Here is a 14,519-nt window from a genome sequence, read left to right as displayed (position 1 = left end):
GCATGCAGGGGTTAATGTGAGGGGCGATCAAAGGGTTAACTGTGTGTAGGGAGTGTTTTACTATGGGGGCGGGGTGCTTTGCTCCATGTTTGTACAGTCGGCTACACAGATTCACTAAGGAAAGCCCACAGATAAGCTGTCCTCAGTTGTCATAGTTAGATTCAGAGTATCCTATTATATCCCTTCCCTTTCCCAGTTCCAATGAAATAAAGACAACAGAGAAGCTAGAACCCCCAGACTGATGATTGGAGTAATAAGTGAACGTTGTGTGCACCTGGTATAAGAAATGTGGTGTGCTTGGCTGTGGGAGAAGATCTAGGGGAAAGGCTGGGCAAGATACAAGCAGCCCCTGCGGGGGTAGCTCTACATAAGAAGCACTGGTGGGAACTAGTAGTAACTTTTATTATGTATTTAGCTGTTTCTGGAAGACAGTTAGCAAAGCTTTATGTCAGCATTGGGGAAGCTCCAATTTGATAACTTTGATCACCACCTACTTTTCTTTTTTTTTTTTTTCCTGTAGTGGTTTTCATACACGAGAACCATAAAAGTGTTTTAGTTATCATAGGGAAACGTTTTAAACAATCTTTTATCTGCCAGAGCTTTCAGCCTCTCATACTCCTGTTTTTTAGCTTTTGCTTTTGTCTCGGTAAGTATGAATTTATATACAAATTGCAGAAGGAACTTCTTGTGTTGTATACGTTCTTTCATTGGATTCCTTGGCTGTGTCAGGCGGAATCTTACTTCTTGCAAAGCTTCCACGATCACTTTCTGTATATTATTGCACCGCCCTGGAGTCTTCCTGTGGTCCGTGGGGGTGTAATTCTCAATGGCCAGCACCATTTCTGCTCCCTCCCTTCTAAACTTTTCTTCTAAATCTTTGAAGTCGTTCTTAAACTTGTGTGTAAGGACAACAACAGGAAAAACCCCTGTCATAATAAAAAAATAGGAATTTTCAGTTGAAAATATAAACTTCCAAGAGTTCACTACCTTTAACAAGTTTATTTTTCTGGTCATATTAAGAATGGCCTTTCCTTTTCAGTGTGCAGCAAGAAATGTTCTTCTTTACATTCATGTCAATGGGAACCTGCATATGGCTCCTGACAACTCTCATAATTCAGCGCAGACCCTGAGATCACATTACAGGCGCTGAGTCACATTCAAAATGGCATCTCTATGGAATAATTGTATCTTTAGATTTTTGAAATATTGTTTTTTTAAGGTTCAGTTGTGAACTTTCTTTGTTTTTCAGTATGACACTTTTTTTTCTTTTGTTCCTAAATGAAAGTGAAGTATAAAAATGGCAACCCTGGCACTGATTCTAGGTTTACTACATTCAAGGACAGGTGCATTACTGGCCATTTGTGTATTTATACAAAATATATGTAGAGGGAGAAAATGCTGTACAATTGTATATGATCTCAAAAACGAATTAATGAAAGTGTATGTGAGCACAAGAACACAAATGTAATATATTGCAGCTTTCCAGTCCTCAGATGGTGAGGAGTGTCAAGGTGTTGTGTCAATTGCAATTTAAATTGCAAAGCTTTTTTGGCCATATTTCTCCTATGGATCACAGGAGTGCAGTTCATTCTGCATGACTGTGGCCCACTTTCAGCAAACAGACGTAACTCAGCTAGTCCAGGCGCTGGATCGATCCCAACTCTACAGTCGGGATTTACCCAGCAGCCCGGACTGGCAGCAAATTGCTGAGAGACTGAGGCAGCCCTTCTTGCTCCCTCCACAGCTCAGCGTTCCAGTGAGTGCTGAGGGGCAGAGCAAAGAGCTGGTGACTGTCAGTCCCGGTTTTCTTCTCAGAATGGAGGGGAGAACTCAGTGATCAGGGGTGTCTGATCGCTCAGTTCTCAGTGCAGAATCGTCAGGGGACAGATGCAGCATCAGAGTGATGCTGCATTCACCTAGGTGAGTATACAGTATATTTTACATAAAGAAGAGTGACATAAAGAAGAGTGACATGAGTGAGGAGTGCCCTGGATTTAGTTTTCTTGGATTGCTACTTGAAAATGTGCTGTTTTGGTTCATAGCAAGTGGAATCCCTAACTGCTTGTGCCCTCTCCATTCTGACAGAGAGCTTGCATGGGTTCCAAACAAATTCACACCTTCTTGTTGAATGTCCCTGAATAATGGTCATAGCATCCTGGGCCTCTTCCTCCATCATAGATACCACCACTATGTGATTCAAAAAACTTATGGAAGGGGGGGTGAAGGTGTGAGGGATACATTTCTTTAGGAAGACTTTGAGGAACACCCCCTTGACCAGACCTGTGTATATACTTTCAGTCATGGTTAGTGAGCTATTAATTACATTTTTTTCTTTTACAATCATCTTGGCTGATAGAAGAGTCACCTCACTCTATTCTTTTTTGAATCCCTTAAGTCAACAAAGATGTTCTTCAGGTAGTCTTAGCAGTGAAACATCTGAGCTGTAACATCTGAGAAGTGAAGTTACCTGTCATATCTCTGCAGTTCGTGAAAAAACTGTGCAATTCATAAAGTTGCTCCTTTGGAAGTTTGTGCCTCGCACTAAAAGAAAACCAAAGTTTAGTGTCCTTATATACCAACTTTGTTCAAAGATATTTCATTTTTTTAGATAGGAAAGTTGTTTCACCTCCTGACATCATGTATGTCTATAAATGATTGGGAAGACTAGCTGAGAAAGGCAGACCTCTTGAATATGGACTTGTGGGTAGAGGATGGGACACAAACTGCTGCAGGACAGCCCCACATGAAATGACATTCAAAGAAAATTGACAACTCAACTTATAACTGCTTGCCTACAATGTAACTCATATACTCTCACCGGCCACTTTATTAGGTCCACCTTGGTAGTACCGGGTTGGACCCCCTTTTGCCTTCATTCTTCATGGCATAGATTCAACAAGGTGTTGGAAACACTTCTCAGAGTTTCTGGTCCATATAGACATGATAGCAACACGCAGTTGTTGCAGATTTGTTGGCTGCACATCCATGATCCATGGATACAAGGCAGGATGGATCCATGCTTTCATGTTGTTTATGCCAAATTCTGACCCTACCATCTGAATGTCGCAGCTGAAATTGAGACTCAGCATACCAGGCAACATTTCTCCAATCTTCTATTGTCCAATTTCCTGTGTGAATTGCAGCCTCTGTTTCCTGTTCTTAGCTGACAAGAGTGGCACCCGATGTGGTCTTCTGCTGCTGTAGCCCATCTGCTTCAAGGCTGGATATATAGTGCATTCAGAGATGGTATTCTGCATACCTCGGTTGTAACAAGTGGTTATTGGAGTTACTGTTGCCTTTCTAGGATCTGGAACCAGTCTGTCCATTCTCCTCTGATCTTTGACCTCAACGAGGCATTTTCCTCCAAACAACTGCCACTCACTGGATATTTTCTCTTTTTCGTTCAAAGTCACTTAAATCCCCTTTCTTCCCCATTCTGATGTTTGGTTTGAACTTCAGCAAGTCGTCTTCACCACGTCTAGATGCCTAAATGCATTGAGTTGCTGCCATGTGATTGGCTAATTAGCACCAATTAGTTACCAAGCAATTGAACTGGTGTTTCTAATAACATGGCCGGTGAGTGTGTAGGGCAGCAAGAAAATAACATTAAAGTAGTTGTAAACATTTATTTTAATAACAAACATGTCTACACTTACCTGCTCTATGTAATAGAATTGCACAGAGTGGCCCCCGATCCTCCTCTTCTCAGGTGCCTTGCCTGCACTCCTCGCTCCCGAACCCTGCTGCTGCATCCATTGACACAGACAGCAGGACTTGGCCCTGCCCCCCACTCCCTTATCAATGGAGTTGATTGACAGGAGCAGGAGCCAATGGCTGCTATCAATCTGCCCAATGAGGAGGGACAAAGCCAGGAGAGCCCCAGCTCTCATTCACAGCTTTGGATCACGATGAAGCTCAGGTAAGCGGGGGGGGGGTGAGGGGGTGGGTCTGTTACCCTTTCGTAAGATAGAAACCTTGAGGCTTTAGAACCACTTTAATGCTGACCCCCCCCGCACACACGTGTTCATGCTGGTTGTGTGCAGTGAGAACGCTCTCTGAGCACTCCCACCACACTGACTAAGCTGTTACCAATCAGAGAGCCAGCAGGATAGACACCCAATCATGTAAGAGTCCTGAGAGCCAATGACAGCGGTCACATGATACAGTTAAATAATTAGCACAACTACTGGAACCATTCCTGTCAGCGGGACTGCGATAGTACAATGGAAGAACAGAATGGTTGGCGGCACAAACAGCAATGTGGTGGATGAAATCCTCTGTTGGAATCCTTAACATGCAATATGATAAGAACATGACAGATCCAAGACAGGACAGAGGAGCAGTCGACGCGTTTCACATGAACACGTACTCATTTCTAAGTCATTTGCAAAATTGAATAAACAACTGAGATGCCTAACAAGGAAAAATTCAATTTAATAGTATTGAAAATAGAGTCCCAAAATTGGGTAACTCAAAAGTTACATGTAAGTAGACATGGCTGACTCACTACATGTGATACAAAAAGTGGTGTCCTCGGAACCAATTATATCATAAGAAAAACAAAGAAAACCAGGGGAAGGGATCCACTGGCATAGAGGTTCCAATGAGAACAAACCTCGGCTAAACAAAAACCAAAGTATATTCCTAAGTCAAAATCAAAAAATTTGCAAACAAAATTATATGTCCGACACCTCCACCACACACAGACAGATAAAAGACAACGTGGTCATGCAAAAGAACAGCCCACGTTCCGAGGTCCTGGCACCTCCGACATGCACCTGTAACGCTGAACAATTAACGTCGATATTATTATTATTATTACACAGTATTTATATAGCGCTAAAAGTTTGCTCAGCGCTGTACATTATAGTGGGGGACAGAACATGAGACAATACAGTAACAATACAATACACGAGGGGTTCGAGGGCCCCGCTCTTTCCAGCTTACAATCTAGGAGGGAGGGGGTAGAGGTACAGGAGGAAGTGGCTGTGGGGGATGGAGTGGTAGGAAGAGTGGAGGAGATTGGCTGTTAGGTGAGGGTGGAGTAGGCTTCCTTGAAGAGATGGGTGTTCAGGGTGTGCCTAAAGGTGAGGAGTGTAGGTGACAGTCTGATGGATTGGGTAGTGAGTTCCAGAGGATGGAGGAAGTCCTGGAGAAGTCCTGCAGTCGGGCGTGGGAGGAGGAGACCAGGGAGCAAGAAAGTAGGAGGTCTTGTGAGGAGCGGAGGGCACGGGTAGGGTGGTATTTGGGTATCAGGTCGGTGAGGTAGTTTGGGGCAGTATGGTGGACGGCTTTGTACGTCAGTGTTAGTAGTTTGAATTTAATGCATTGGGCAACTGGGAGCCAGTGGAGGGAATGACAGAGGGGGGTGGAGGACACTGAGTGGAGGCCAGTGGAGGGAATGACAGAGGGGGGTGGCAGAAGCGGAGCGGTTGGTAAGGTGGATGAGTCTGGCCGCTGAGTTCAGGATAGACTGGAGCGGGGATAGCCTGCGTTGGGGTAGGCCGGTGAGGAGGGAGTTGCAGTAGTCCAGACGTGATATAATAAGGGAGTGAATGAGTTGTTTAGTAGTGTCTGGGGTTAGGAACGAACGTATTTTGGAGATGTTGTGGAGGTGGAGCCTGCATGAGTTTGTCAGCGATTGGACAGGAGGTTGGAAGGACAGGTTTGAGTCAAGAGTGACACCTAGGATTTTGGCTTGCAGGGTGGGACTGATGGTGGTGTTGTTGGTCGTGATGGAGAGGGTGGGGTGGGGGGCGTGGGCTGGGGGGAAGATTAGGAGCTCGGTTTTGGAAAGGTTCAGTTTGAGGAAATGGAGCGACATCCAGTCTGATATGTCGTTCAGTATGTCGCTGTACATTATAGTGGGAGACAGAACATGAGACAATACAGTAACAGTAACTGTGCTCTTGCCACGAAACGCGTTAGGGATAAGGATACCTCTCATACCACTTGCTACCTACATGGTCCATGCATGTGACTGTCGGCCATCTTTTTGGATTCTGTGAATCAGCTTCTTTGGATTTTACTATGTAAGTCTGCTACCTGTTTTTACCAATCTCTTGAATAAAAATACTACACTATCAAGATTTCTCTCTTTTGGGTCTTATTGCTGAGTCCCTGAGATGATCTCCTGATATGAAAGCACACCACCCCTGGCGATAGAGGATATAAGGCAAATTCGTGTTACTGTAAAGAGGCGCACTCCCCCTGGTGGTAGGAGACGGCAAGAGCGGTGCACAGTTGTTCCTGAGGGCTCTACGCTGAGGACCATTGGGCTGTGACCAGGAGTAGGTCATTATACTCCAATGCGCTTTGTCTTGTGCTATCTGGTTAGTGCATTTTACAGCTATTCTCCTATCACAGAAGTCCCGGATTTGATTGATACTCGGATGTACTCCTAGACCTAATGACTCTAACATCCCTATCACTATATGCACTTTGATTGGTCGGATGAATCTGTACCACTTACCCGACCACTGTTTACATTAATTGATGTACGCTATACCTGGTGCATGTCGCACTTTTAATGCATTTCCTTCTATTACTGCTGTACATATGTCAATTTTCCTACTATATACTTAAGCGCTGCATTTTTTGCTTTATTTTATTCTCTATGAAGAGGTTACACGAGGTTTACCTTTATGCTAGCGGCTTGAATTTTTCACACCCAGCGCTCGTTTTTATTCTATTTTATCATTCAGGTAAATGCTTGCTTATAGCAAAGTAATTCTTTGCTATAAGCAAATTGTGTAAAAAAAAAAAATACTGATCAGTTCCCCAAAGTAGTACAATGTTACTATGGTAACAGTGTACTACTTTGGTCATAGTAAAATCTGAAAAAAAAAATCTTAAAAAAAAAAAAAAAAGTAATAAAAAATTAAAAATAATAAAAAAATAAAACATATATTTTTTTTCATACTGTCACCAGTCAGTGTCCCTGTTCACTGCCATACCAGTTATATGATGACGCTGTACTGCACTGGTGACAGTATGTAAAAAAAAAAATAGTGAAAATATTTTTTTTCATTTTCCGAAAAATTCTGACAAAAAAAAATACAACTTCAAAAAACTCGCCACTCCTCTTATGAAGTACACTGGACTGTCTACTCTGCAAAAAGGGGTCATTTGGGGATATCTGTACTGTTCTGACATTTGGGGGATATCTGTCCTGTCCTGACATTTGGGGATATCTGTACTGTCCTGACATTTGGGGGATATCTGTACTATTCTGACATTTGGGGGATATCTGTACTGTCCTGACATTTGGGGGATATCTGTACTGTCCTGACATTTGGGGGATATCTGTACTGTCCTGACATTTGGGGGATATCTGTACTATTCTGACATTTGGGGGATATCTGTACTGTTCTGACATTTGGGGGATATCTGTACTGTCCTGACATTTGGGGGATATCTGTACTGTCCTGACATTTGGGGGGATATGTGTACTGTCCTGACATTTGGGGGATATCTGTACTGTCCTGACATTTGGGGGATATCTGTACTATTCTGACATTTGGGGGATATCTGTACTGTTCTGACATTTTGGGGATATCTGTACTGTCCTGACATTTGGGGGATATCTGTACTATTCTGACATTTGGGGGGATATCTGTACTGTCCTGACATTTGGAGGATATCTGTACTGTCCTGACATTTGGGGGATATCTGTACTATTCTGACATTTGGGGGATATCTGTACTGTTCTGACATTTGGGGGATATCTGTACTGTTCTGACATTTGGGGGATATCTGTACTGTCCTGACATTTGGGGGATATCTGTACTGTCCTGACATTTGGGGGATATCTGTACTGTTCTGACATTTGGGGGATATCTGTACTGTCCTGACATTTGGGGGATATCTGTACTGTCCTGACATTTGGGGGATATCTGTATTGTCCTGACATTTGGGGATATCTGTACTGTCTCAAGAAATTAGATTGGCTGTCAGTACTTCAGGATTGATCAATTTTCAGATCTATACCATAGTTTGTGAACTCTATAACTTTCCTACAAACTAAATAATACATCCTAATTTGGGTTATTTTCACCAAAGACATGTAGCAGAATACATCTCGGCCTAAATTTATGAAGAACAATTATTTATTTGGAAATTTTTATAACAGAAACAAAGAAAAACGTGTTTTTTTTTCAAAATTTTTGGTCTTTTTTTGTTAATTTAGCCAAAAATAAAAACCCCAGCCGTGATTAAATACCACCAAAAGAAAGCTCTAGTTGTGTTAAGAAAATGATAAAATTTTAGTTTGGGTACATTGTTGTATGACCGCGCAATTGTCATTCAAAGTGTGAGAGCGCTGAAACCTGAAAAATGGCCTGGGCAGGAAGGGGGAAAATTGCCCGGTATTGAAATGGTTAAGACATTCAACCAATTTATTTGTCCAATTTATTGGTTTCTATGTAGAAATGATCCTGATTTTGAACTCTACCGGCGTTAGTAAATAAACCCCTAATTGACACTGGGGTGGGAACTGACTGACACTGACATCGCCAGTGATACTAATACAGTTTTCAGTGATAATGCTGTACACTGTCACTGTACTAAAGCCACTGGCTGGGAAGGGGTTAACATCTAGGGGCAATCAAAGGGTTAACTGTGTGCCTACCAATCTGTAAAGTGTGTGATGTATGCAATATGTGCTGCTTTTACTAATAGATGTGGCTGTCTCTTCTCCCTGATTTGCAGGGAGAAAAAACAGGCACATTGCTGCTCTATGTACAGAGCCCTGTGTTTTTAGTAAACACAGGGCTCTGTACTGTGATTTGCTAAGCTGATCAGCAGGTCCTGGTCATACATCATTGGCCGGAACCTGCTGACCAACTTGTGCTGTACTGTATGACAGTACAGATGGGCATTGCGCCCGCATGCTCTCCCCATACCTGGAAATGCTGGATCGCATACATGTATGTTCCCAGCGCAGAGCGGCTGGCCTGCCGCAGTAACAGTACATGGGACGGTCCACAAGTGGTTATACTTTATAGCCAATTACAGTCATGCAAAGTAGCACAAAACATACATCAAATATTATAATTTTGTCATAACAATGTATGCAAAGCTTTCTATAGATCCATACCTGTAAATAAATATGGGGACAATAAAATCGGTGTAGTTTGGTGTTGGGTCAGAATCCTCCACCCAGGACATTATCCACACAAAGTCCTTAGTCAGCACCACTTCCTCATCCAAGGGGAGAAAATGACCTGCGAGTGACAACAGACAGACATAAAAAGATACCAGAGTTATAGGAACTACATGACTGGTGTCCACCATAACGTCACACATCGGGGCCAATTTACTAAAGATTAGAGCATGACCACTTTGCAGAGTCAGTTTTCTCACTTACAGTAGCTTAGTACATGAGGAGAAAATGAAAGCACAATTCTTTTGTTCAGGATATCTTACCATCTGTATGGAAAATGAAAGAAAAAATAAAGATGTTGTCTTGCCCATGATAGGAGGACTGAAGTCAGCCAGATTCAGCGCATCCTCTAAGTGCAAATTCACTTATTTAATGTGGAACTTTAACTAAAAATATAAAAACTGTCAGACAGGCAGGAATTGTAATGCAGCAGACTCATGCTTTGCCTCTTCTGCACTAAAGTTACTTACCTGCCTGTCCACCCCTGTAGAGTGAGCCGCTCACTGTACAAATTCAGTGATGCCGATCCTTATGGAACTCCTGCATGTGTGGCCAATGACGATGGGCAATGACAGCCGCCGCTTGCTATGGTGGCACACCTGTAGATCCGCTCCTGAGTCCATAGACACACATAGTGCAGCTCGGTCCTGCCTCCCATTCCTTTCCTACAGCATTTGAGTGACAGCAACAGAAACCAATGGCTCCCACTGCTGCCTTTGTGTCCTGTGAATGCATGGAGGGAGAAAAGAGCCACCACAGACGGGCACAGCGCTGGATGGAGTGAGGACTCAAGTAGTTGGGGAAGGGGAGGGGGGGTCAAATAATGGGACATTTACTACCTTAAAGTGGTTGTAAAGGTTCAAGGTTTTTCACCTTCATGCATTGTATGCATGAAGGTAAAAAACTTTCTGTGTACAGCCTCCCCCCAATACTTACCATTCCCATCCATCCCATTCCAATCCCATTCCAATCCATCGATGTGCATAACAGCTTCAGCTGTCCCGGGTCTCTTCCTCCTCATTGGCTCTCACTGCTGTCAATCACAGCCAGTCAGCCAATGAAGACAGAGAGGGGGCAAGGCGAAGCCACAGCTCTGTGTGTGAACAGATACACACAGTAGCAGCTTGGCAACATGCCTACTCAGGTGCCCCCGTAGCAAGCTGCTTGTTATGGGGGCGTCCGACAGAAAGGAGGAGCCAGGAGTGCCGGAAGGGGACCCAAGAAGTGGAGGATCCGGGCTGCTCTGTGCAAAACCACTGCACACAGCAGGTAAGTATATCATGTTTGTTATTTTACAGAAAAAAAATAACCTTTAGTATCACTTTAAAATGATCGGGATCTTTTTTTTCTTAACATTTTAGGCAGGTTATACTTACAATGGTTCTGCACACAACAGCCCCCAACCTCCTCCTCTGTGGTCACCCACCAGTGCTCCTGACTCCTTTCCCCTTCCAAGTACCCCTATAATAAGCCACTTACTATGGAGATACTAGTACTGGCTTACTCCCAAGCTGCGCTGTGTGTGTCCATTGACACACACATTGCAGCTCAGCAACACCACTGCTCCTCCCTCACAGGCACAGTAGCAAGAGCCAATGTCCAGTGAGGAGGAAGAGAGAGGAGGGAGCCACTGCTCTGGGGATTGAGATTAGGCTCAGGTAAGTATTTGGTGGGGGGGGGGGGGGGGGTAGGGCAGCTGAACACAGAAGGCTTTTTACCTTAATGCAGAGAATGTAAACGACTTTCTGCCTTTGCAACCATTTTAATGCAGGGAATGTATTAAGGTAAAAAATGTCTTGTTTGCTTTTCAAGGACATGAAGTAGAAAGAAAGGAGAAGGTGGTAATAACTTAGAGCAGGGGTCACCAAGCTGCGGCCTGTGGGCCAGATGTGGACTTTTTCTTGCCTTTATCTGGTCCTTAGTGGACTATTACTCCCACTGACACCAGAAATGAGGAATTTATTTTCCCACTGACACCAATCATGGGGTACTATTCCTTCAACTGACATCAAAGACAAGATACTATATCTCCCCTTGACACCAGAGATGAGGAACTAAATCTCCCACTGACACTAATTATAGAGTACTATTCTTCCCACTGACAGTAATGATGGGGCACTATTCCTCCCACTGGAACCAATGGTGTCATTTTTTTACTCCCACTGACCACCAAGCAGGGCTTTATTTCAGTGGGAATATGGGGGAATGTAGTTCCAGCACCTCCATCACTAAATGTATGTTATGGCTAGGGCTACTGGGGTGTGTTGGAGTATCTATTGATGCTGGCTTGTAGAGGAACAGTTGTCACTTGGAGGATCTATTGTTGCAGGGGGTCTATGGTTGTTGATGGGGGCTCTATTGTGGCTTGTGGGAGAACTATTGCTGCTGGATGGGGTGTTATGTTGCTGGGAGGGATCTACTGATGCTGACTGCTGGGAGAAATATTGTCTCTTGAAGGATCTTTTATTACTGGAGGTATATTGTTGTGAGGTGGTCTATTTTTTCTTGGGGGTAATCTATTGTTGATGGCTGCAGGGGGTCTCTTTTACTGCTTTTTTTGTTATCATTAACACGTTTCTTACAACTTACCCAGCACCACAGAATTATATTTGGTTCTGTATTCTCTAAAAGGACTGTACTGGGAGGTGGGACCAAGGGACAGTGCTCAAAGGTGGGTAGGGGATGGAGACAAGGGGTGACTCGGAAGGGGGGAGTACCTGCACCTATTCTCTGAGAAACGAAAGCCATGCCACCAAGCCTATGACATTGTGATGACGGAGCATTTTCTACTCCCACTGGCCACAATCCGACCCCCATAAAGTAAACTGGCCCTTTGTTTTGAAAATTTGGAGACCCCTGATGTAGAGAAACCTCGAGGGAAGAGGCAGCAAGATGAACAATTTGGTCTACAAGGCGCGTTCTAGGAGGACGTCTATAGACACCGTCCCAGACTCAGAGAACCGCTCTGTAGTCATCTTTCGGCTATATTGCGGCAATGAGGTGGTTAATGATTGATAATTGAACATTTGCTTTAGTAAATCTCCCTCACCATGACACCATCTGTTGCTGTTTTCTCTATTGGATTATAGTCTATGTTATAGTCCATCTGTCTTTTTTTCTTTTTTTACACCATACTACCAACCAAAAATGCTGACATATGACATAAAAGACCTCCTTCATTGTCAGAGGTTTGTGGCAAAATGTTTCCAGTCTTTGCAACTTTCTATTCAAATGTGAAAAATGGCAACAAATTCTTTAAATTTGGGGCAGCTGAATACAATATAAACATATTTTATGAACTTTCCTCCCAAGCATAATAGGTTGACAAAGAAAATATTTTATAGATTACCTAGTTGTGCATAAGCCACCGCTTCCTCAGCTCCGTCCTTTGTTCTGAATCCTCTGTTGTCCACGATGGAGATGGTATCAGTAAGATCATACTTGTTTCTCCTCCTTGTGATAACGGAGGTTTCAGTTGATCCAGTTGTGGCATGGGTCCAGAATTCGTCTTCTCCAAGGGCATAGATGCAGGAGTTGACAAAAGCCGATTTGCCATGACCGGTGTAACCAAACAGCTGCAGGAGCACCCTGGTGTATGTCTGGTCCTCTGAGGGACCTCCTGGAAGATGAAAATCAAGGATGAATTGTTTGTATTGTGTGGGGTCAATTGCTGGAAACATTGCCCAGTGTCTTGTTTCTGTGATATTCTGTTTCTGGTAAAATTTGCTTCCACGTTTGCTGCGTACAATGATGGGAGTGTGCTGAAATGTTTCTTATACAGATTACATTCCTTTGCACACAGGTATAACAACATGCCACAAACTGAACCGGGTCCTGCCCTTGTATCTTACACACAACTATAGGCAAAATGTTTATTTATTTTTTCCATTTTTGGATACAGTAAGGGAGGGTTATGTTTGTTTCTGTTTTTGTTTTGTTTTTTTCCATCTGTGTCCTATTGGGGAGATTTCTCTTCACTTCCTGACCCATAGCCACAACAGGAAGTGGGAGGAATCCCTCCAAATTGAGAGAAGTAATGGTTGTCACCAGAACCAGGGCTCTTTTTCTCAGAGAATAGGTGCAGGAATTCTCTCTATCCAAGTTGCCTTTGTCCCCGCCCCTCACCCACCTCCAAGCACTGTTCCTTGGTTCCACCCCCTAAACCCCTCCCCCCTGTGCCGCTTTTTTTTAGAGAATACAGAAGTATCATTTTGTTGTGTTAAGTATTTTGTATGGAATTTGTTAACAACAAGAAAAGCAGTAAAATAGATCCTCTGCAGCCAGCAACAAAATCCCCCCCAGCAACACTAGACTCCAAGCAGAAACAATGGAACTCCCCTCAGCCCTTATGTTGCTGGGGGGGTCAGTTGTTGATGGGTGGGATCTACTTTTGAGGGAGGGGTCTATTGTTACTGACCCTCCAGCAGCCAGGAATAATAGACCCTTCACTCAACAGTAGATCCCACACATCAATAAATGACCCCCCAGCAACATAAGAACAATTCCCAGCAACAATAGAAATCTCCAGCACAAGAGACCCCCCCCCCCGCAAAAGTGGATCCTCTCCAGAAACAATAGATCCTCAGCAGCCAGCATCAATAGACCCTCCAGGACACCCCAGAGCCCCTTTGCCTCTACATACAATCAGTGCTGGAGGTGCTGGAATGTGTTCCCCCGCGTTCCTGATGAAAGAAGCCCTGACCGGAACTAGTGCCCCCAATGGGAGATTTCCCTTTCTATTCCTGTGTCGGTAACAACAAAAATGTTGTTTTTTTTTTTATTTCACTCTGTACAGTAATGGTAAATAGGATGAATAGAGAGGATGAATCTCCCCCCATGGGGGCACAACCGGCAATAGACACCTGGCAGGGGTTCTAATCCATCTCCACTCTATCCAAAAATGGTAGAATTACAGGCTAAATAAAACTTAAAAATGCCCCCCCCCCCTCCTAGCACCTATGTTGGCTAACAAACACAAATGCTCCTGCGCTTGGGGATGGACTCGATGCTACAACCACATAAGGAATGTTCTGGAACATGCACACCTTGCTGCCCTCAAATAGACCGGGGGAATCCAAATATACTGAATGAGGAAAGACAAAACAGAGGGCGCACAGGCCGAGTGCATTACCATAAAAAATGTTTAACAAAAAATAAAGTAGGTGTTGTACTCACAAACGACAATATAGTCAAGGCACGTCATAAGGAACAGCTGGGTCAACACCGCGCTGAGTAACAGCCAGCTCTGAGGAAGAGGCAAGTCCTCGAAACGCGTCAGCTTTTGGATGTCTACACTCCCTATTGCGGACTGTTACTCAGCGCGGTGCTGACCCAGCTGTTCCTTATGACGTGCCTT

The 14,519-nt window shown here is 43.8% G+C and overlaps 1 protein-coding gene across 1 annotated transcript; it reads right to left on the bottom strand.

The window, feature by feature from the left end:
- Positions 1 to 381: 381 nt before the first annotated feature.
- Positions 382 to 12,897, bottom strand: LOC149437879 (uncharacterized). The gene is made up of 4 exons (XM_089660531.1): positions 12,513 to 12,897; positions 9,098 to 9,224; positions 2,468 to 2,541; positions 382 to 926 (listed from the first exon to the last, which is right to left on the bottom strand). The coding sequence occupies exons 1-4, from the start codon at positions 12,841 to 12,843 to the stop codon at positions 553 to 555; spliced, it is 906 nt and encodes a 301-aa protein (XP_089516657.1). The 5' UTR covers positions 12,844 to 12,897; the 3' UTR covers positions 382 to 552.
- Between the last annotated feature and the right edge of the window lie 1,622 nt (positions 12,898 to 14,519).

This window comes from Staurois parvus, unplaced genomic scaffold, assembly GCF_062004578.1.
Source record: "Staurois parvus isolate SC_StPar_1 unplaced genomic scaffold, SC_StPar_1.0 ptg001252l, whole genome shotgun sequence".
Taxonomy (NCBI): Eukaryota; Metazoa; Chordata; class Amphibia; order Anura; family Ranidae; genus Staurois; species Staurois parvus.
Note: the sequence above shows the minus strand (reverse complement) of the source record. Positions and strands in the feature narration are given on the sequence as shown.

Bases quoted from the DNA above. Each gene is read 5' to 3' on its own strand.
- LOC149437879 (XM_089660531.1), bottom strand. From the start codon at position 12,843: ATGTTTCCAGCAATTGACCCCACACAATACAAACAATTCATCCTTGAT. The intron at 9,225-12,512 runs GTAATCTATAAA...TGTCACTCGCAG, and splicing joins GGTGGCTTATGCACAACTAG to GTCATTTTCTCCCCTTGGAT. The intron at 927-2,467 runs GTAACTTCACTT...TTATTATGACAG, and splicing joins GAACTGCAGAGATATGACAG to GGGTTTTTCCTGTTGTTGTC.